This window comes from Alexandromys fortis, unplaced genomic scaffold, assembly GCF_014885135.2.
Source record: "Alexandromys fortis isolate MF-2015 unplaced genomic scaffold, M_Fortis_MF-2015_v1.1 scaffold_5, whole genome shotgun sequence".
Classification (NCBI taxonomy): domain Eukaryota; kingdom Metazoa; phylum Chordata; class Mammalia; order Rodentia; family Cricetidae; genus Alexandromys; species Alexandromys fortis.
This window is the reverse complement of record NW_026067924.1, coordinates 24,103,425-24,126,797: the sequence shown is the minus strand read 5'-3', so window position 1 is coordinate 24,126,797 and position 23,373 is coordinate 24,103,425. Positions and strand designations below refer to the sequence as shown.

Genomic DNA, 23,373 nt, shown 5'->3' with positions numbered 1-23,373 from the left:
AGGAGGAGAAAGCCAGCTAACAGTGTTCTTCATGGTCTCTGTTTCATTTCTTGCCTGAGTTTCTGCCCTGACTTTCCTGCATGGCAGACTATAAACTGTAAGCTGAAATGAACCCTTTCTTTCCCCAAGTTGCTTCTGTTCATGGTGTTTATCACAGCAACAGAAACCTAACTAGAAAACTCACAGTTCTGAATGCCGTGGAATACCTCAGCCTACATCTGAGCTTAGTAGGAATGAAATCATAACTCTACATGTCTGTCTGCTTCTGGGTCATCTGGCTCAATAGAGGTGGCTTTTATTTGTTGCGGCCATTGTCTGTGAGTTGTTTATTCTTTTTGTTACTGAATAGTATACCACAGTATGAATACTCCACAATTTGCTTACCCATGTCCTTGTTGATGGACACTGGCTTTGCTTTTTGTTGTTTTCACTGGGCTAAGAACACTTAATGTGAGATATACTGTTATTATAAAATTTGAATATTTGTGTGTGTGAACAAATGTATGTATGGTAGCCAAAGGTCAATGTCAGTTGTCTTCCTCCAGAACTGTCTTCTTATTTAGTGTATGGCATATTTGCTTATACGTGCTGGGTATACACATGCAAGTTAAAGTGTCTATACACATGTGGATGCACGTACATGGAAGCAGAGGCTAACATCAGGAGTCTTCTTCAATTACTTTTCACCTTATTTTTTTGTTTGTTTGCTTGCTTGCTTGCTTGCTTGATTTAAGACAGAGTCTCACTATGTAGCCCTGGCAAGTCCAGAACTCACCATATAGACCAGGCTAGCCTGAACTGAGATATGCCAGCCTCTGCTTCCTCAGTCCTGAGATTAAAGGTGTGCACTATCACCCGCTCAGTATGTCTATGGGCTCTGTTTTGTGACTTGTGGTTTTATGGGACATTTCTTGTTTTCTATGGTACCATGTAGAGTATTGCTTTTTCAGTGTTGGACGTTGAACCCAGGGCTTCGGACATACACTACAAGTGTGCTCTGCCACCAAACCGAACTCTAACATTCCACCTTACTTTTTGAAACATGGTCTCTCATTGAATCTTGAGCTTTCAGATCAGGCTAGTCTAGCTGCCCAGAAAGCAGGGAATTCTCGTGCGTCCTCCTCTCCAGAACTGAGATAACAGGTTTGCACTGTAGTCATTGTCTAAAAAAAAAAAAACAAACCTTAATTCAGAAGTAGTTTATTGCTAAAACAAAACAAAACGGGTGCTAAAAACCATATGGACAGAGAGCTGTGTTCTTTCATTTGTGGGGTCTCCCCTCAATACTGATGGCTGCTGTTTGATACAGAAGTGGTTGCTGAAGGTTGAGACTGTAGTAGTTTCTTAAGATATGATAGCAATAAATCAACAATGAAGTCTTCTGCATTGTCTAGCTGACCCTTTTATGACAGATTTCTCTGAAGCATGAGATGCTGCCTGACAGCATCTACCTACAGGAGAACCTTTCAAAATAGAAGTCAACTCAGGTGGAGAACTTACGCCTTCAAACCTGGGCAACACAGAAGAGTTAGATTAAAACCAAGTTAAAGCACTGGCTGTGGTAGTTTGAATGTAATTAACCTCTAGAGTGTTACTATTAGGAGGTGTGACTTTATTGGAGGGTGCATGGCCTTGTTGGAAGAAGTGTCACCATGGGGGTGGGCTTTGAAATTTAATGTGCTCAGAACATTGCCCAGTGTCTCAGTTGACTTCTTATTGCCTGCAAGCCAAAATGTAGCCAGCATCATGGCTGCCTGCACACCACCATGATCCCTGCCATGATGATGATGAACCTCTGAAACTGAAAGCAAGCCACCCCCAATTAAATGCAAGGTCCCCATGCTCCCAATTTACTCAGGAGATCTTGTCTTTTTCAACTTCCCATGTAGATTAGATCCATGTATGTCTCTCTTATGGTCCTCATTGTTGTCTAGGTTCTCTGGGATTGTGATTTGTAGGCTGGTTTTGATTTATATTTAAAAACCACTTATGAGTGAGTACATATGATAATTGTCTTTCTGGGTCTGGGTTACCTCACTCAGTATGATGTTTTCTAGCTCCATCCATTTGTCGTGGCGTCTCTGCAACAATAGAAACCCTAACTAAGACACTGAGCATTATTAGCCAACTAAGTGTGAGCAACAGTATTAGTCCTCCATTGTCTTTCTGCCAACGTTCAGTGTCTTCTTCATCAGTAGGTCCCATTCCAGGAAATCATTATGTTGTTCATTCTTAAGAGGCAGCTCTTCTTCTATTAAGATTTCATCATAAAGTGATAGCAATTCAGCCACGTTGTCAGGCTCACTTCTCATCCATCCTCATGATGCTCCTCCCCACTGGCAGTCACTTCCTCCACTGTAATCTTGAGTCCTCAAAGTTCCCTAATTGGGGGGAGGGAGATTATTTCTTCCAATCTCCTGTGAACACTATTTGACCTCTTCCTATGACTCATGTTTTTAATAGCTCTAGAATGGCAAGTGCTTTTCAGAAGGTTTTCAGTTTACTTTGTCCACATGCTTGAGAGAAATTCACAATCTGTGACACCTACAGACTTATAAAATGTGTTAATTAAATATTAAAGTTTTAAGATCAAATTACTCCTTAGTCCATGGGCTGCAAAATGGATATTGTTAATGTGAAATTATTAACTCCATTCAAGTTGCATTAATGCTCAAAAAGTATGCTACTGGAATTAAGGATGGGGAGGACACAGAAGGGATGCCTACTTTACAATAAAGGTAGGAAGAGGTATGCTGTATTTGGAGCTCTCTAGACAGCAGTGTGTTAAGAAGGGAGGTGTTTATCCATAAGTACTCCTCAGAAACACAGCTTGGTAATCTGCAGGGGAGATGCCTAGGCACTTCTGATCCCAAAGTCATGGTGAGATCATAAGAGGGAAACCCGACAGCTATTTCTGCATCTATGAAACAATTCTGTATCATATTTATGTTCACAGCTGACCACAGACCTTTTCTTCTGAGACACAGAGAAGTCTATGTATATGCATGTTTGTCTCCCAAGGACTGGCATTTCACTACACCTGTAAATGTGTGTGCATGTAACATGCACACACATGCACACACTTAACCTAATTCTGGGATAACAATGAAAAGATTAATATTCAGCTTGAGTTAGGTCACTAATAATCTGTTATTTGCTAACTACCTTAGACTGGACATTTGACATGTGTTTCTTGCTTGCTGTCGTTCATGTTGGCTGTAGTTCTATTTTTGTATATGGGTTTTGGGTTGCTTTGGAGGGGGGTTGCCATTTTTTTCTCCTGGACAATACATGGTATTTGTTCTTATTGTATATAGTTTTATACTAGATATTAAAAACCCTTTTATTTAGACAAAAGGGGGAAATGCTGTGGAAATTCATTCAGCCAAAGACTTTGGGGAGTACCGGACATATGGGAGTGGTCTGCACATGATGGCTTTTAAGAGAGAGGATGGGCTCGCTCACTGTCTCAGGTGGTGACTGGAGACCTGATCACAGGTCCAAGCGCCCACAGAGCAGAGGCTCTCTACCTTGTTGCTTGTGAGTGTTCCTCAATAAATATTTGATACCCCCCTTTATCTCACCCTCGTGGATTCATTTACCCACATTTATAATACACCACATGCTGGCCTCAAGTCAGGTTAAATAACAAGATATGAAGACTAACTAACTTGCCTGATGTCTAAAAGTCTGTCAGTACAGACTTTACTAAACAGTGCCCTCCAGGAGACCTGGGAAATTTACTCTGGTGAGCCTTGTGTGTCAACCTTAGTACAGGATATGGACCAATAAATACTTGATGAATGAACATGGAAAGGAATGAATACGAACAGATCCACATACAATAAAAGAATTTGCACCTTTCGAGGATCTCTGCCAACGTAGGAGGAGAAGGGATAAGAACACCATTGTTTATTTGAGCCTTCTGCAAGAGAAGTTGGAAGGGCAGATTGATATAAAGGGTTTTGTTTCTATTGGCTCTACCTTGTAACAAGATCTCACCCAAACCTACATTTTCTTCCCTTTAAACTGAAGGCGACAACAGCAAGTAGGACAGGTTCCATGCCTCTGTGTCTAATGTTTAAGTACAGGTTTACTCTGATTCTCCCAGTGTTACTTTTAATAAATGAAGATATTTCACAGGGTCTTTCTCTTGGGCTCATCTGACCTGTAAGGAATTAAATATTAAGTATGATTTGGCTTTCAACTCACTTGCAGTTTTAAATTTTCTAATTACAAGAGAATTTAACCCAGACTTCAATGCAAAGCTGAGACAAAAGAGTTATAAAGGTATATCCTCATCCCTTCCTTCCGCCTATTGTATATTTGCTCATCTTGTTGAGGGGGGGTAAATTCACTGATTCATAATTGATTCCAACCTTTACCCAAGTATAGGTGTTCTGTCTGCCTACCTGTCTGTGTACCACACGAATGCTTGGTGCCCACAGGGGTCAGAAGAGCACTGGATCTCCTGGAATTACTGGTGGTTATGAACTGCCATGTGGGCACTGGGTATTGAACCCAGGTCCTCTGGAAAATCAGCCAGTGCTCTTAACCACCACGTCAATTTTTCAACCCCTTTACTCAACATTTAATTCTGCTGGAGAACTGAGCAGACTAGATACCTGACCTGCCTCTGCTATGAGACTCTTGTACATACTTCAGCCCTCTCAAGTTTTTAAATGGATGTCAGTACTCACCCAGAAAAATGGAAGGAAAAACCTGGAAATAATTAGAAAAAGGCTTTAGATAAACTACTGTCTGGTAACAAGTTGTTACATTTTCTGAAAAGGATTATTAATTTTGACACTAATATGTTTTCCCTGGAATCCTTAACATTTTTCTTCATATGTTCATCTAAAGAGAAATCCTGCCTCCCACAAGGCTTCTGGAATTCACCATGTAGACCAGGCTGACCTCAAACTCAGAGCTTGGTCTGCCTTTGTCTCCTGAGTGCTGGGATTAAAAGTAAGCACCACCATGCCCATCTTAAAGAGCAATTTTTACCATAACAATTTAGAAAATGTTTTGTCATTGCTGGCGATTTAACCAGCTTTGCACATATTAGACCAGGTATTTATTTTCAATTTTTTATTCATTTTACATACCAACCACTGTTCCCCTAAACTCCCCCAAGCCATCCTCAATTTACTCCTCCAAAAGGATAAAGCATCCCATAGGGAGTCAACAAAGCCTGACACATTAAGTTGAAGGGGTACCAGGCCCTCCCCTCTGCATCAAGGCTGAGCAAGGCATCCTACCATAGGGAACAAGCTCCAAAAAGCTAGCTCATGCACCAGTGACAGATCCTGTCCCACTGCCGGAGGCCCCAGAAACAGACCAAGCTATACAACCGTCACCCACATGCAAAGGGCCTAGTTCAGTCCCATGCAGGCCCCAGCTGTCAGAACAAGTATTTTTAATCAATCATGATTAAGACAAATAGGTACTGAAGTCATACCTTACAAAGTAAAACATCATATCCCCGAGTTACTTTCCTGGTGAAGGTACAAAACAATCCGACATAAGTTCAAGTCACTTCAAGCTTCGTGCTGTAGGGTGTTCTGTGGATCTGCATTATGAGTTCATTAGCAACACTTATTTCATTTCACAGAATAGGTAAACTCAAAGCTAAGGTCCTTTATTAGGCAAAAAATAGTTTGCCTGCTTTATGAATCTCCATACTATATGGTAGTCCTCTTTCTCTTATCCATGGTTTTAACTATCTACAAGAAACAACAGCCCAAAGATATTAAATGAAAAATTCCAGAAATAAACAAGTTTCAAGCTGGACACCACCCTGAGTAGATAAGCTCTCACACTGTTCAACTGTCCCGCCAGGGACATCAATGACCTTGTCCAGTGTTTGTATCTGCACTTGGGAGCTGTCTGCAATACCAATCAATTCCTACAACATTGTACAGAAAGTTAGAGCGGTGGCACTAGCAACCCGGGTGCATCAAAGAAAAGCTGCACAGCGCTTTCTTCAAGTGAAAAGAGAAAAATCGTCAATTTAAGAACAAAAAGTGATATGCTGATATCTAAGATCTCAGGAGGCAGAGCAGGCAAATCTCTGAGATGGAGGCCAGCCCGGTCTACATAGTGTGTTCCAGGACAGTCAGGGCTGTGTGGAAAACTCTTTTGGAATCCCATCCCCCCACACACAAAAAAAAACAAAGGCTGAAGAGATACTTTGAAAATTACATTAGAGGACTTCAAAGTATCAGAGCCAGAGTATCTGTAGACCGTTCCTGAGGATCAAGTACTATTTCAGACATGACACACATAATAGGTGGATTAGATACCAAAGCTGTTCAATCTAGTCATAGCCCGTATCTCCAAAACTCTCCCCTGCACCCCAACTCTAATCTGTCTTAGCATATGGTACCACCCACTCATCCACCAAAACCTAGGCTTTGAGAGATAATTTTGGTGTACAAATTGCCCACTGCTTCATCCCAACTCTTTTAGCTAAAATGTGCCATTCTTCCCAAAGTGTTTGATATATACAATACAAAGTCACCATACAAGATTTACGGTTACTATTCCACTTTATTATTTAAAATATATTAAATACACATTAAATATAGCATTATCTAAAATATACAAAAATGCTGTAAACAGCCATAACCCTCATATCCAAGAAGTAATTATTCATAATTCAGCTGTGTACTTCTCTGGCCCTTTTTACTCCTCCCCCCACAGGCTTACTAAGCTTACTTTTGGATTTTCTGTAACTTTATAAGACTTTAAAGCATATGTAGCTACCACATATATTCTTTGGTCTGAAATCAATAAAATCAGGCATCATGCTTTAAGCAGTCACAAGGTTGCCCTCATATCGGCAAGTGTGGCTGCAGTTCACTCACCTCCACTGCACCATGTTGCAACTCTCCCTATTCCCAGCCACTGTTCCATAAAACTAGCCTCTACAGCAGGCAGCAGAGCAAGCAGCAAAATGGAGACAAATCCTTTTCTTTCTTTCCTTCTTCACAAACATGTATTTATTGTGTGGTGTGCCACAACCTGTGTGTGGAGGTCAGGAGTCAGTCTCTTCTACCATGTGAGTCTCAGAAATCAAACTCAGGTCAGGTTTGGCAGCCTGTACATTTATGCATTAAGCCATCTTGCTGGTGCTATTTCTGTTGTTGAAGACAGTCTATTTAACTCAGGACAGCCTGCTACCTATGCCAATCTTCTGCCTCGACTTCCCAAATGCTGTGATAACAGGCATAGGGCAGGCACATCTGGCTACAGATAATTCTTAACTGTGAAAAAATAAACATGCAGTGTAAAATCAGTTCACGTCAGAGTCTCAGGTACCAATGGTGACGGAACATGCTGGGTGCATCCAATCAAGCACACAAGAGCCCAATTTAAAATACTAGCCTTTGGAGTCCAGCCTCTCTGGAATACCTAAAATAAAACTAAGAAGGATGCTTTCAAGATATCATTTCCATTCCTTTGTGAATATCTATACACCTAAACTTGCAAATAAGAAGAGGAGGAGGAAGACAACTGCAACATATGTGATGGGGTTAGATCAATAAAGACATACTCAGGAAATCCAGCTCAAAGAATAGCAATAAGACAAAAAGACGTTAGTAATTCTTCAGATGAAATGCATTAAAACATCTGGAGGTTATTCTTTCTCACAGATGAATACTCCAAGGCTAAAGAATATACCTGCTATGGAAATACATCCTGAAACTAAGTGTTCAGACTAATGAATCCCATTTACACACTACAAGTTAAACACACTTTAAAGAAGACAATTCTTTTCACTCTGAGTGATACAGAAAGCGTACACTACTTTGAAAATAAAATTGGAAAGATTGCAGATACACAGGATCATCATTACCCAACTGTCATTTTCTTCTATTCACCTCCAATATACCAGAATGTGTGTTTGGTGTAAGTACCTTGGGGCAACATATGAGGTAAGAGTCTGCCTAAGAGAAGATGAGTCCTGAGAGCGTGTATAACACATAAGAGGTAGCTTCTCTTCCTCAGTCAGTGTAAACTGTAAGTGGGGATCTAATGCCAGAAGGAGATTCCCATACATATTTCTCTACACTACCTCCTCTTTTGAGTCCTTCTTCTTTTCATGAGGACCTATAGTGCTAAGACTACAGAGCTCTACAGACCTCCACTTAGACATCTGTGTGTATCTGAGCTGTCTCTATGCACAATCCTGTTTAAACCTCATCCAACAAGACAGAAATTAAGATCACTGTTCTCATTTTATAGATGAGCAGACAAGGCTGGGAAGACTGAGCACTTGGTTTATGTCACATGGAAGTTACACAGCAAAGCTGAAGTCTCGTTTTCAGAGCCTAAAGCTCTGAACAATATTTTCAGAAATAACAAAGAGCAAGATAGTATAGTATATCCAAAATATGTGAGTTTGGAGTCAGGCGCAGGCAAAGAACTGCGTGGCTTAGCCACCCACAGGTTCTGCACAAATACCAGAGCTCAGCTGAGAACCTACTCATTCTGAGGACAGCTAGATGTTAAATAATACCCTTGGAAGTCACTTTCTTTCTCTTCCATTTTTCCACTAGTGCAAGGGACCACGAAACGACAAGCATGGAAAATGTGACTGTGCCTAGCTACACCAGCACACCAGGGCAAACAGTTCCAGTATTTCTGTCCAGCAAGCAGCGAGTATGCCTCTGCCAAAGAATTCTACAGTTAGTTGAACCTCAGAAAATATGGTCTTGCAGGAGAAAAGAGAGTAACACCTTCCTCCCTGTCCAAGTCTACTGTTGAAACACTTAGATTGAAATGTCACATTTCTCTATACAACTTATTTCTCTATTCAACTTATTTTCAGGACCTTTTTTTAATGTGAGAAAACAATAAAAACAAACAAACATATAACAAAAAAACAGGTACAAGTGCCCTCCTAGGTCAAAGGCAAAAATAGGAAAAGCTAGTTGACTTGCTTTGAAATGCAAAAGATGTCTTCTGCTTGCTCCAAGTCTAACAACCTAACGACACCATGAGCCTTGGCACCTTGATGCACCTCATTTAAGGTCCCTGAAAAAGTACTTATGTTCTAGGACCCCAGAAGACCTGCTCTATATCACATGCCACCAGCCAGCCTTCCAACAATGGCAGTGGGGGAGGCCATCAGGTGCACAGGTGCTTCTGTTGTTATTTCTAAGGCACTCTGGATTGTACCCTCTTGAGGTCAGCAAACGTAAAGGTTTTAAAGAAAAAAAGAAAAAGAGCAGGGAAAAAAAAAGCGCGACAGAGAAAGAAGTCAGTCTGTATCATATCCCAAAATAGGGCCAAGCCATTTCTCCACCTCGGCCACAGGCATGTCCTTCCTCAAAGCATAATCTTCAATCTGTAAAAGACAGAAGCATCCTGTTAAACCAAAGTACTAAATCTTTCTGGTCTGAGTTTCCACAGACTTTGGAATAAACATTAAGTACCTGGCGTATCTTGTCTTAACAGCAATCTACTGAGCTAACACATTTCCTGTCTGCCCACCTGTTTTACTCTCTAGGCAAAAAACAAGTGGCAAATGTCGGCTGCTTAGAAACTAATAAGTGTGTGTGTTTACCACGGATAAAGAGAGAAGGCTGGAAACAGGGTAATGGGCTCAAATCAAGTTAAGACACAAACTGAGGTGAGTTTATTCACAAACACCCCCCACACATCACATCACTTCATTGTCATATAAAATGGGTCCTTCGGGTCGATTTTAAAGACAGTTATCTAGAGAAGTCACATGCTTACCTGATCTTTGGAAACTTTGCCCACAGCAAAATATTTGGACTTTACATTGGAGAAGTAGAGGCCTGATACTGCTGAAGCAGGGGCCATCGCCAAGGATTCTGTCAAACTGATGCCTGAAGGGAAGCACAGGAAGCAATCAGTGCCCAGGCAGGGTACTAACAGACTGCGTGAGCACCAAGTAAACTCATGCCATCTAGGGAGACACACTGACACAGCAAGAAGCTCCGATCATAGTGTCTAGCAAATTCTTGCCAGGTGGAAAATCAAATTCAGGACCCGCATATTATACCCGGTAAGAGCAAGCCTGGAAAAGACTGCATTCCTTCTCCCCAGCTGCATGTGATCAGTTGTAGAGGCTCCAATTTGTCTCTACGCTGAGTCTTCTCAGGTAGGACTGCTAGCCCTGGCAGGAAGAGAATCCCCACAGCTCCCCATGACTCTATGAGGTCAGCGGGTAGCAGGAATGAAGAAGCAGCCCACAAAAGCAGAGAATGAGGCGTTCTCAGGACTGTTAATCTGCACTACTCACTCCCTGGACAAGAACTTGGAACCACAATGCTGAATACTTTCTAATCATCTCTAGCTCACTCACAGGACACCGTGCTCACACCTAGATGTTGAGACTCTCTGAGCCATTTCTGCAGACCCAAATCCAGTGCCACTCTCAGTTCCTTCCTGTGATATGGATTCAACTTCACCAGCTTTAATAGCTAATTATGACTGATTAATTCTACTGAGTCCTCTCAACATCACAAACTATGCAGCAAGGATGGGATAATGCAGCCTCAGAACAATGACTGACTCTGCCCTGAGTCAAGCACAAAGAGGCCATTGTCTCAACAGCACGGGTCAACTTCTGATTTCAACTCTGAGACTCAACCCACAGAGCAAATTTAAGAGGGGATGATGACTGCAGAGGAGCATAAATGTTACTAACAAGTAAAGGAAAGGGAGAGAGCTAAGGGAAGGCTAGGAGCTGCCAGTTTAGAGCTAGAAACAGCCATCAGCAAGCAGCGCAAGCCTGAGCAGGCAGAAGACACTGCCAACAGGACAGAAGCTGGTCACTAGCTATTGTACCAAAACCAGAAAACTAGGGTAGGAAAGGCAGGGGAAAGAAAGGAGAACTAGGTAAATCCCCTTTTAGGATGTGGCAAGAGTCAACAGTTTAACCTACTAAGTCTAAAATAGTTCAGGAAAAATGCAAGGCTGTACTCTGGAAGTAAATTACCAGAACAGATCCAGTGAGAAAGGATGGGATGAGGGATGATTTCATTCTAAGTTCTCCTATTTTATAAAAACTTTAACTTCATGTGCATGGACTCAATGAGCAAGGACAGGAGCTCACTGACTCCCACATACCTGTAGCCTGCTCAATGTTGGCCAGTCTCCACATGGTGAGCTTCTCAGTATGGTCAGGCTGGCTGGGGTAACCAGGAGCTGGCCGGATGCCCTCATACCGGAGTTTGCGCAAGTCTGTAACATCCAACTGCTCACTACCGCAGTAAGCCCACAGTTCTCGGCGAACTCTCTCATGGAGCTCCTCTGCAAAGGCCTGGGAACACAGAAGAGAGAGGGACACAATCAAGCAGAAGCAACCTGTGACCTCCACACAGAACCACTTTCCCCACCTGGCCACAGTCAGGAAAAGTGCACTTTCATTAGCTGCCCTGAGACGCCATGGTGTCCTCAACAGAGTTCTGAAGTACCACATTCAGTAATCTAGAATTCTAGGACATTTGCCTGAAGTCAATGGGGCCATAGTTTTACCAGAAGAGCACTGGGACCACAGAGCGGCATTCTCTACGGCCTGCTCAAAACTAAGGGGAGATAGGACTCCTCAGCATTTTGGCCTCCTCACCCCACATGCAGCTACAGAAGTTGCCAACATTAGAAAGGACTCTAAAGCAGAAATCTGATTTTAAATCTGGGGGTTATCACAGTAATCAAAAGAAGACTAATTCAGAGATAAGGTCAAGTCTCTGGAGGGCAACAACCAACCAACTAGTCAAGCACTGGAGGTTTCTCTTTGCTAAAAGATGGCATATGAGTGGCATTTGGGAGACACAAGACTTAAAACTACAGGTCATGGTAAAGCCAGCAGCATCTAGCTCAAGTATGCAGTGACATAAACTCTAAAGGCAGCTAGGTTTTCTGACATTGACATGAAAGTTCCAACACCCACTCTCTACCTCAGCACCCCAGTATCTGTCAATGCCTTACCTCTGCCAGCCGGTCCCCCAGTGCCTTCACCATGATGCTGCTGTAGTCATCGCCATCGTCCTCGTAGGCTTTACTCAGGTCTTCAACCCCAAAGCAGGCAACAGCAAACAGACCCAAGTAGTCGCGGACACCAGAATGCAGAGGAGCAATGAAGTCTGAGAGGCAGTGGTAGGGGTCTGTACTGGAAGAGTCCTTCTCAGCCTTAAACCCAAGCATTGGCAGAGAGGTCATTAGCATGGCCACGGCATCAGCAAAATGACTGTCAGTCTCAGGACACAGAATACCTGCATGCTTCATTCAGCTCTACTACAGCACTCAAAACGGTGTCTGGCATACCGTGAGTATGCAATAGATCCGTGCTAAATAAACAAATGGCTACGGTTTAGTATACACTAAACCACAATTAATCAACATAGCCATGTGGGGCACTGCAGTATATGACTTTTTGGTTTACACTTCTATGTCACAGACCATCATTGAGGGACCTAAGGCACGAAACCAATGCAGGAACCTGTGGGTAGGAACCTGGAGACAGGACAGAATTCCTGCCTTTCTTGCAGAATGGGTTGGCTGTCACTGGAATTCAGCCTTCCTTTCTCACTTGCCCATGTGCTTCTCTTCTTCTGACTTTTACCATGTTACAAGGCAGCACATGGTTCTCACCAGATGTGGCTGCCTGATCTTAGACTTAACAACCAGAACAATGAACCAAAATAAGAATTTTTCTTTATAAATCTCGTCTCAAATATTCCATTATAGCAACAGAAAACAGACATTTTTAAAAAATACATGACATGATGTAGCATATACAATTAGGAAATTAATTGATTTGCTCATATACATACAGACTAAATAGTTATAAATACCTGTAGGCACTATGCTAGGAATCAGAACCTTAAACAATCATAGGTAGATTAAACATTACTGTTCCAGAGTGTTTTCAATTCAGATGAGCATGTTTGAGAAGAACCTGATAAAGGTTATCAGCCTTCACTGTGCATCAACAGATAGAGTTAACAAACTGCTGATGTCAAGTGCATATAGGCCCGGTGTTGTCCGCCATGGTTTGTCAGGAGTCTTCTGAGAATACACTAATATAGTCTGGATACAAAGACTCTGCCCAGAATGCACAAAACTCTATGTTTGATCCCCAGTACCACATAAGCCAGGTACAATCTTGCAGGTCTGTAATTTCAGCATACACTGAGATTAAAAATTTAAGGTTCCTTAATGACAGACACATCAAGTTTGAGGCCAGCCTGGGACACATGAAACCCTGTTGCAAAATCACAAACACACACACACACACACACACACACACACACACACACACACCTACACCTATTTTGCTCTGTCTGTTCCCACAACACAGGCGTCCATCTTCCAGTGTTTTACTGTCAGCCGGTAACTGATCCTTCCCTGGTATGAAACTATCAAAGTCTTATACACATCACAGTCAATAAAAAGTTAGTAACTTATAACAAATACTTCCTAAGTACTTAACACTTTGTTGTTCTTTCTAGGGTGCTAATTTAGCTCTCAGCAATCCAGTGAAGAAAGTGATCCTCAAGCTCCATTTCACAGGCAAGAAATCTGAGACATAAAATTTGACCTCACAGGCTCAGCCAGTGATATGGCTGATCCAGGAGAGGACAACAAATGTTCCTAGAGACATGGTACTGCTCTAGACGGATCAATTAATCAAAGAGCAGTCATCCAGAATCTTCTAAGTCAGTTGCTAGACATGAGAGCAAGTATAGTCTGACCCTGGGCAGAGAATAAACCAGTGGCTGCAGGTCAGAAGGCATGAGTGTTCCAGAGCTCAGAAACAGGTCAGTCATTTTCTAGTGGTACTCTACTGTTCTTTGATTTAAAAAAAGAAAAGAAAAAAAGCAAGAGAGAGGCACAAAGCTACTCTGCAGTAGGACAGGTCACTGGGCCCACTGTGCCTCAGAAGGGATGACAATCAAAGATCCTCTGAACAAAAGACTCCCAGGGTAATGAATGGGGTGCTCAGCTACAGTTTCTCAGTGCCCTGCAGATCATCTCCTAATAAATGTATCACAGGCAATACGAATCCACGGTCCAGCTCCCCTCTCTAGGAACTACTGAAAGAGTAAACTAAGAATAATGGTGGTAAATGCCCTTATATCACAACACAACAGTACTTAGTTGACTGTGAAGTGAAGTCAGCAGAGGAAAACCAAGGACTGGAGGATGAAAGAAAGAGCCCAGCAAAGGTGTCTGGCTTTATACCAAAGATAAGCTCATGATTCCCTAGTGAGGAAGGGCCAGAGCTCAGCACTGGAACTCCCTGCTCTGTATCCTGTGGTGTCTAGGCCTGAGCACATAGAGTAAAGCTGAAATTGTTCTCACATAACCCCTTATGGTATCAAGGCTCAAATTTAAGAATCCACTGTTACTATTAAAGCCCTGTCATTATAATTTGCTTTATGATAAAGGCAACCCTACCAATTTTAATCACTAAAAATATAAGTAAAACCAAAGAAAATAATTTACTGCTAATTATTAAATTCTAGCTCCAATTCTTCATTGAGACAATTATATCTATGGCAGCTAAAGTCTTTGCATGGTTCCTGCCATTTTTAAAGGTGAGACAAAGACAAAACACAGAGAGTGTACACTGGTAACTGCTACAAGGAGAATATATCCAGGACACACTCAAGGGGGCTGCGCTTGCCTCTCTGCACACAAAGCTCAGTGCCACCAGCTCCCTCTGCCCTTTTTTTCTCCTCTGTAAAACAGAGACATAAACTGCCTGACAACACCACCATGAAACAGTTAACTACGGTTATCTTACTCCCTATTCAGCACCTGGCAGGGTGGACATTCTGGGGTATTTGTCCCCGCCAGACTTCCCTTTGAGACAATAAGCCACATAACAGTCCCTAATAGAATACTCAGATGAAAAGCAATTGCTAGGGAAAGTAAAATGCCCCTAGTTTCATGAGATATGGGTTGAAAGACTGAAAACACAAGTGTATGACAGCTAGGCTAGCAGCACGGTTCCGCATCTATCTGTAGTCACTACAATGAACCCCTACCCGACCTCATGGACACCCATGCCTTCTCTCCATCCTCACAAATGCTTAGGACTCAGGCCTATGGAGGGCTGTCTGGGATGCAGTGGTACAGATAAAAGGCTCAGATTTCTTATTTAATTCTCACTTACTATGCTGAGTATAGCTGCTAAGCCTGAGAGTCAAAGCAGTGCACTCATCGTCCACACGCATTTCATACCTGCTGCCTCAGCCCATAGAAGGTGGCTATGGGCTCTGAAGCCTGGGGTACCACACCCTCTGCATACAAGTGGATGTCATCCTGGACACTCTGTGCTGGCCAGAATCCAACTACACCCCTGGCCTGGAGTTTCTTTTGACTTATCAGGATGTTCAGCATATTCTGAGCATCATCATATACCTTTCTGGCTTCTTTACCTATTAAAAAATACAAGAATTTATTTAAAGACGCCAATAGTAACCTGCAAACAACCATTCCTTTTTAAACACTGTTGCTTCTCCCTTCTCTACCTTCTTCTGCATTCTCACAAAGACTCTCAGGTCTGCCATGGGCACAGCCTGGAGCAGAGTACACAGTGGCTAGTGGGTCCAAGAAATGCATCCCCACAGTGTGCCTCCTCTAGGTCAGTCTGTTTATATTTTCCCAGTTAGTAGAATCCAGAGAACGAAATCAATGGCATCCAAAACAGTCTTGTCAGAAAGAGGGCATGAACTGGCATTCCACTATAACCCCATTAACTTCACAGTGATATATGGGGAGGAAACGGTGAGCTGGGACGCGTGGCCCAGATTCTCTTAAATAACATTGGTGCTGTATCTGAATAGCTTCGGCACTTGCATGGTAGGCACCAGACCTGTTCTGGGACACCTTCCATCAGTTCCATTAGCTCTCAGTGGATACCAGTAAGTACTTGGGTCTCAACATCCTAACATGCCTAGGCCCTCCAAAAGCTGATGGGTATCTGGATTCCCTGGCTCTCTCCAGCCTGGACCTCACTGTTCACCAGCACTCCTTCTCCCATGTCTCTAGGTGTTGGGTGGGGCTGAAGCTACCCAAGACAAGTGAGGGGAGCAATTCAGTGATTAACTCACATCTCTATTTTAACATGCTAAGAAGTCTCCCTCCATCCCTGAATGTTTGGGGTAAATGTCATGTGCAGTTCCCCACATGGGCCCCATGTCCAAGGCTTCATTCTCCTCGGTTTGACATGTTCCTTTTTATTTCTGCTTCCTATCTATCCCTAGGTCCAGTCTTAGCAATTCCCATGGAATCTTCAATAACAGTTCAAGTACCACCACCTCCAGGAAGCCCACTCTAATCTCCTGCTGGAGATCTAGCCACTCCGATGTGAGTGGGATCCCAGGCTGAGCCCACAGCAAGAACCCAGCAAAAACCCAGCACTGTCAGCCATGCTGGTGAGCCAGTACTCAGTCACAGGATTCTCACCTTTTGTCTGCCTGTGCTGAGCAGAGCAGTGTGTAGTGATGTCAGGGAGTCCATTTGAAGACTGAGTGAATAAAAGGCCACATTTACCTGACATAATAAGGGCAAGCCTCCTGTGAAGGCTGAGTCGGGGAGCAATATGGCAACGGCTATATCCTGTGTAAACTAAACACTTAGTGCATCCTCTCAGACCACCTTGAGAATCACATACCACACCCTGAAGGCCAAGCAGAAAGGACTTACTAACCTACTGTTTTGTCGTTAAATATTTTGGGGAAGCCTCTATTCGGGTACTTGCCCCGGAGCTGCCAGACATCAAAGAAAGGCTTCCAGTCAATGTAGTCCACCAGCTTTTGCAGGTTGTAGTCTTCAAAGACCTGGGTCCCAAGAAATGTGGGCTTCACTAGAGCAAAGAGGCACAGCTGTCAATGCCACACCAGCTGGGAGAGCACTCACACGGATATACACTGAAGTGTCCTTCCCTGCTCCTCACTGTGCAGCTTACTCCCACGTCTGCCTCCCTCCTGTTGCCTGTAGGAGTTGTCTTATCAAGAGCAGAACTTTAAATAATCATGGAGGAGGAACTTCCCCATGCAGCTGACTGACTACCCCATGCTGGAAATTCTTCCCTCAACCCTTTCATCCCTACCATGTCTAAGAAAAAAAGGAAGCCTTTAGTTCACTTCCATGTATACAGATAATGGCACTGTTAAGAGACTACTGCAGAAGGACACGTGCAGCACACTTCTTATATGAAGCGTACAAACATGCACACACAGACACACACACACAGACACACAGACACACAGACACACACACAGTGTGAGGGCATATACAGAAATGAAGTCCTAAACTCCAAACTGTGGCTATTTCTACAAGGGGAGGGATAAATACAGGACTGCCGCTATGGATAAATATTTGATCTTTTAAAAGAAGATTAAGTTTTTTTCTAGGATTGAGTAATGGAAACACACAGGTGTTCAAAAATTGTTCTCTGCATCTCAAGTCTGAAACATATGATAACATATATAATTCTAAGGACTCTATAGGCATACTGTGTTTCAGACATTTCAGGACACCAAGGATACAATGCCACATGGATACTGGGCCAGGGGGCCAGTACTACTGCCAACTCTGAGTGACCATGCTTCCCTGTGATTAGGGATCTGAGGACTCACTGTTCCACTGTTAGTAGCTGCCCTAAAGAACATGGGCCTCTCGGGAAGAAAGCGGAGAGCAGAGGAGCTCTAAGCTGGACTCTGCCTTCCTGCACCACAGTGGCTCTTCCCCATCTGCTTTGTCATCTTCCTACGATTCTTAGGGCTGCTTCTGCTTTGTAACCACTACTGTGTGGGTTCGCTTGTTAATAAAGTCTGCATGGAGACTTAAGAGAGGCCACTGACACCAAATAGGCTTCTTGCTAGGAGGCAGGCAGTGACCTGCAGCTGTGGAATGGGGGCTGATGGTGGGGCTGCTCTTGACCAAGTTTCATGCCAGAGTTCCAAGGCTGTTTCAGGCTCTACTTCCCTAGATCCAGAGAGAAGGCCCTGATTTTTTAGTGGCTTCACTTCATATAGCTCCCTGAAGACAACTGGGCTAGCCTTAAAACTCAAAAGCCATACATTGGGACCCCATATCCCTTAGGCAGCAGGGCAGAGCCTAGTAATGTCATCATATGTGGGTTAAATTGGCAATCCAGGAAGTATCTCTACCACTACCAAGCATCGTGGGCCTTCTCAGAGTATTTCTAGCAAATTATTTGGTGTATGACTTGTCCTGGTGCTTCTGGACCAATTTCAGAGTAAAAGATAAACAGTGAAAACCACAGCATGCACTCTGCTGTAGTGATTTCTATTTCTTCAAAGGTTTTCACATTAGTATCTTATTTTACCTTTCAATATTTCCATAAAATAATCCCACTTTACACATCAGCACCTGTCAAATGTAGGAGACAGACACTCAAGGTCACACAGTGACTCAGAGCCAGTAGTCAAGCAGGGATGAACACTCGGGCCTTCCAGCTCCCAATTTGGCACTCTTTCCACTAAACCACACTGAACCCAGCAGGAATGAAATTAGAACTGAGCGCACCTACATTTCCAATTTAATCCTCTCGGCCCTGCTGAGCATGTGTAGAACACAGATGTCATAAGCGCTGAAAGCTGGTTTCAGACATTACCTGGGAAATTCGGATTCCATTAACAGAACCCCCCTTCACCCTGTCTCAGTTTTGCATTCGTACCTCATGTCTCTCTGAGCCTGTCAAAACATCTTACTCATATTATTCCCTTGTGAGTACCCATGTGAGGTAAGAAAGGTAGCTAGAAATAAAACGGGAAGAAACAACATAAGAAATGAAAAGGGAAGCATCCAGAAACAGAAAAAGAAAGTGGAAAAGGATCCAGCATTACTGCAGTTTTCAAGACCTGTGAATGCAGCTATTTTATATTTCAGACCTTCCAAGTGAATCCTTTGTCCTGCATGCAACTCAGGTCAGCTGAGAAGTAAGCATAACACAGAGAAGCACTGAACCTACAGAAGACAAACCTGATGGTAGAAGCTTGACAACCATTCAAGTTACTGTCTGAAATTAGTTTCTTCAATTAAAATGAAGACAATAAACATGGTTGTTGGAGAGTCATCTGAAGGACCCAGTAAGCCACGGTCACTCCATCTCACCACAGTTTGTGGCACTCAGCAGGTCTTCCTATCTACTTTCTTTTCAGTTAGGGTGACTCATTCCTATACACAACTGAGAACTGCTCACTTGCAGGTTCATTTGTTGCTGAGCAACTATAAACATTCCTGGAAATTGTCAATTATCACACTTAGCTGTCTCCAGCAACAGCCACAGACCTGGGTGAGGTTCAGACAGCCAATCAATGTGGAAACCATTTTTTCTGGCTTGAGTTAGGGATAAGTATTTTCTCTCCTGTTGAAGAAAATAGTAATTTAGTCAGAACCTCTTAGCTTTTCTATCTCTACAATGAAAACATAACCAAAAAAGTTTTGCAAACAAAACAAGCAAATGAGTTAAATCAAATGCTTCTAAAGGATAATCCTTATTCTTTCCCAACCAATATGGCTTCACGCTGCCACCAGAATAGGAGAGTAAAGAGTGACCCATGATCACTGTGGTTCTAAGACTGACCCTGTAGCCCTGATCACCTCTTTCAAGACACATGAACTTGGAGTTAACTGCCCTGAGCACCAGAGCAGGGTAGACCCAAGGAACTGTCAACTATAGGCAAAAAGAAGAATGGAAAGAGGCCATCAGCAGAACCTATGGCTCTCAAGTACCTCAGAAGCACAACAATTGTTTATTCCCTCATTCACATTCCTAGCAACTCTCTTAATGCCCCACACAAAGATGGAGCCATAGAAACTATTCTATGGAGTTCCTGAAGCCTAGAGGGGACCGTTCCAGGCACATGATTCTGAACAACAGGCAAGGTCAGGCCAATAACCAGGAGAAGCTGAAGAATTTTCCTCCATTTTTCCCTTAAAAGTGAGTCTGAGAATACCACTTTGGAATGGTTTAGCTCATATTTTTAGGATGTCATGAGCTCGTTCTTTACTCTTTCTCATAGCCCTAGTGCCTGGCATACAGCCTAATATCTACTGAGGATCCAGAATGTTTGACTCAATACAGTTTAAAAAAAATCCTAAGTGTTTTGAAAAATAGTCTTGCTAGGTAGCCCAGGTGGCTTTAAATTCATGTTCCTTTTACCCCCATCTAAGTGCTGGGACTATAGGCACGCAGGTCCATGCCCTACTTACAATTCATTATAACATTTTAAAAAATCAGGAATTTAGATACCCAAGAACTCAGATTTACACTAGGAAATAGTAAAATAGTAAAGTCAGAATAGTAAAATCCATGAAAAATCATGGATTACTCTGATCTGAAACGAGCCAAGACCTGCTTTTATCACTTACCTTGAGAGACTCATAATGATCCTGTCTAATATCTTCATACTCTTCCTGTATTTCTTCAATGTAGTCATTTTTCAGATTTTCATCTAACAGCTGAGAACACTGAAAAGCAAGATAAAGTTCAGCAACCATAGGGCAGCAAAGGAAGATAACCTCCACTGAGGCTGGTGAGATGGCTCAGCAGATGAAGATGCTTGCTGCCAGTCTGACAGCCATGGCAGAAGAGAACCACTTCCCACGGTTGTCTCTGATCTCCATACACATACTGTGGCTCCAGCACCACCACCACCCCACAATAACACCTCACGATACACTCAACTCGGTGGAATACAGTAATACTGATTACTGTAATCATTCCACATAAATAAATAAACAGATGTAAAATGTTTCCTTTCAGAAGATATCAGAAACCAAAGTCACTGTCATCCAGTCTGCATGGTGTTGCTGGAGTCTTCCAGGTCACCAGGCCCTTGAGTAGATTTCTTCCCCAACAGAAATTTCTGGAGTTATCAAACTATGCTTTAATTGAAAATATAAATGGGATTATGGACAGAAGGGGCTGCTTAGCTCTTTTCTATCTTACACTGAGTTTCTAGACAAGTAATTTGGAAACTAAAAGACCCTGTGGTCTCTCAGCTGTTTCAGCAAACACATGAGAACGACAATCAGGATTCATTAGAGGACACGGAGAGGAAAGACACCTAGGCAAAGTTTTTGTTCTATTCCCTGAGGAACTATCTATGACTCTGGGTTTTGAGTATCTGGTGGCTGCTTTTTGATTGAGTCAGTTGGCCCTATCAAGCATTTTTACATCTGGAACAAGGTCATTTTAAAAATCCTACATTCCATTTAATTCTAGCACTAGTCAAAGAAATTTACTCATATTTGTAAATTAAAGGCATTTATCAATCTGGTGAAGTGTCCAAGTGCAAGGCATTGGTGCCATCCTTCAGCTCTTGCTCAGTTCTGCCAGCATCCCTGAAAGCACAAGACATGCTAACAGGGTTTACTCCCCGCAAGGCAGCGCTGCAGTGGCAGCCTGAACTTCTGATGTAATTTCACCTGCTCCATGCTTTCTCATTTTTTCCGGAAAACTTACCAAGTAGACCTCGGATGAGACCTTAGCTCTTAACGCTTTCTTTGTTCCCTCTTTACAACTCATCAGAATAAAAGGAAGGTCCCACACTCACCACCACCACACTCTTGGATGCATCTAGGACATGGATTACAGGCGCGCTGTACCGTGGAGCTATTTTAACTGCTGTGTGGGTTCTGAAAATAAGGGTCAAGAAGAAAAGCCCATCAGTGCTGAGAGCTCCTTGCTCAGACAACTCGTGTTAGAATCACTACAGATAATGTTTCCTACAGTATTTCCAAGAGGAAGGCTTCAAGGTACTTATTAATACAAATACTGAACTTCAAATGTCCCTTATCAACCAAGAATGACTTTTCCCCATCCTGAGACGGGAAAACAAGGTGAAATGACATGAACTGATAGGCTGCGGCTCCAAGGGAGTCTGACAAAATGAGAAAGCTTTGTTCTTAGCTATCTGCCAACAAGGAATGAGTTCCAGTCCAGGCACTCCTGCTTGAGCCAAAGGAGAAACCAGTCCCTGGCAGCCACGCCCTACTGTTGCCAAGGTCAACTTCCTCCCCCAAAGGAGCTGGGAGAAGAGCCAGCACCCAGGGAAGCAGGAAGCAGGCAGAAGACACAGGACACAGATCTGACCCTGCTTCCTCTTTGAGAAAGCCATCTATACCTCTGGCCTCAACACCACCTTATGCTTGTAAAAAGAAATCCTGGACCTGAAATGCAACAAAAAACAAAACAGAAAGAGACCAGGGATATAGCTGAGTGGTATAACTCTTTCTACAATTCAGAAAGCCCTAGGTTCAATCAATCCCTAATCAATTCACAAAAGTGAATCAATTAATTAAAACAAAGCAAGAATTAACTATTTCATACTAAGATTTGCTCAGCCTCAAGTTTCTATTGTCAAACTTTAACTTTAAAGGAAGAATCTTCAATTCTTTTTTTTTTAATTTTTAAAAAGTATGGAACGCTTCATGAATTTGCATGTCATCCTTGTGCAGGGGCCATGCTAATGTATCGTTCCAATTTTGGTATAGAAGCGAGCACAGAATCTTCAATTCTTAAATATCACATTTGACATGTTAAATATATTGTCCTGATTGCTAGGTGTTTATAGCAATGGTGTAGGCTATGTATCAGCAATTTCATCAAGAAATATACAAAACTAAGTGAGAACTAGAAATGAAGACAGCCTCCCTTTAAGTGGTTAAAGTGGGGTCTGAGGTGAAGAAAAGTGGCTCACAGGATGGCTTACAGATGTTCCCATCGTGTGTTTCCTGTTCCTTCTTTCTTCTAAATTAGCTATTTTCATAGTCAAAGTATACTGTAATCTTTTATTTCATATCATGGCCTAATCTAGAGTTAAAGTACTATATATAAACACTGCATAGCTGTGCTTTAACTGGACTGGTGAAATTGCTCAGCCAGTACACGTACTCACTGCACAAACCTGACCACCAAAGTTCAATCCTTCGAGCCCACATAAAGATAGATGAAGAGAGCCAGAGAGAGGGTTCAATGAGTAAAAGGCACTTACTGCCAAACATGGTGACATAAAGTCAATCCTCTGGACCAACGTAGTAGAAAGAGAAGCTCTTATCCTCAAGTTGTCCTCTGACCTCCACATGCACTCCATGACATATGCACACCAAGAGAATCAACTCCACAAGGTTGCCCTCTGACTCTCTCTCACAAGGTTGTCCTCTGACTCTCTCTCTCTCACAAGGTTGTCCTCTGACTCTCTCTCACAAGGTTGTCCTCTGACTCTCTCTCTCTCACAAGGTTGTCCTCTGACTCTCTCTCTCTCACAAGGTTGTCCTCTGACTCTCTCTCTCTCACAAGGTTGTCCCCTGACTCTCTCTCACAAGGTTGTCCTCTGACTCTCTCTC

General features: G+C 42.8%; 1 protein-coding gene and 1 pseudogene across 2 annotated transcripts in view; both read right to left on the bottom strand.

Annotated features, from left to right (window-relative positions):
- Positions 1-6,532: 6,532 nt before the first annotated feature.
- The window catches only part of Mtr (5-methyltetrahydrofolate-homocysteine methyltransferase), a 78,153-nt gene continuing 61,312 nt past the window's right edge, over positions 6,533-23,373 (bottom strand). For both annotated transcript variants that reach the window (XM_050142292.1, XM_050142291.1), the window contains exons 25-33: positions 21,582-21,663; positions 20,395-20,493; positions 19,312-19,387; positions 16,703-16,858; positions 15,232-15,428; positions 11,971-12,171; positions 11,110-11,302; positions 9,751-9,863; positions 6,533-9,355 (exon numbers count right to left, since the gene is read on the bottom strand). In XM_050142292.1, the coding sequence (XP_049998249.1) occupies positions 9,269-9,355; positions 9,751-9,863; positions 11,110-11,302; positions 11,971-12,171; positions 15,232-15,428; positions 16,703-16,858; positions 19,312-19,387; positions 20,395-20,493; positions 21,582-21,663 (1,204 nt within the window). In that variant the 3' untranslated portion in view covers positions 6,533-9,268. The remainder of the gene's footprint in view (positions 9,356-9,750; positions 9,864-11,109; positions 11,303-11,970; positions 12,172-15,231; positions 15,429-16,702; positions 16,859-19,311; positions 19,388-20,394; positions 20,494-21,581; positions 21,664-23,373) is intronic.
- LOC126501897 (uncharacterized) lies at positions 22,441-22,539 on the bottom strand (annotated as a pseudogene).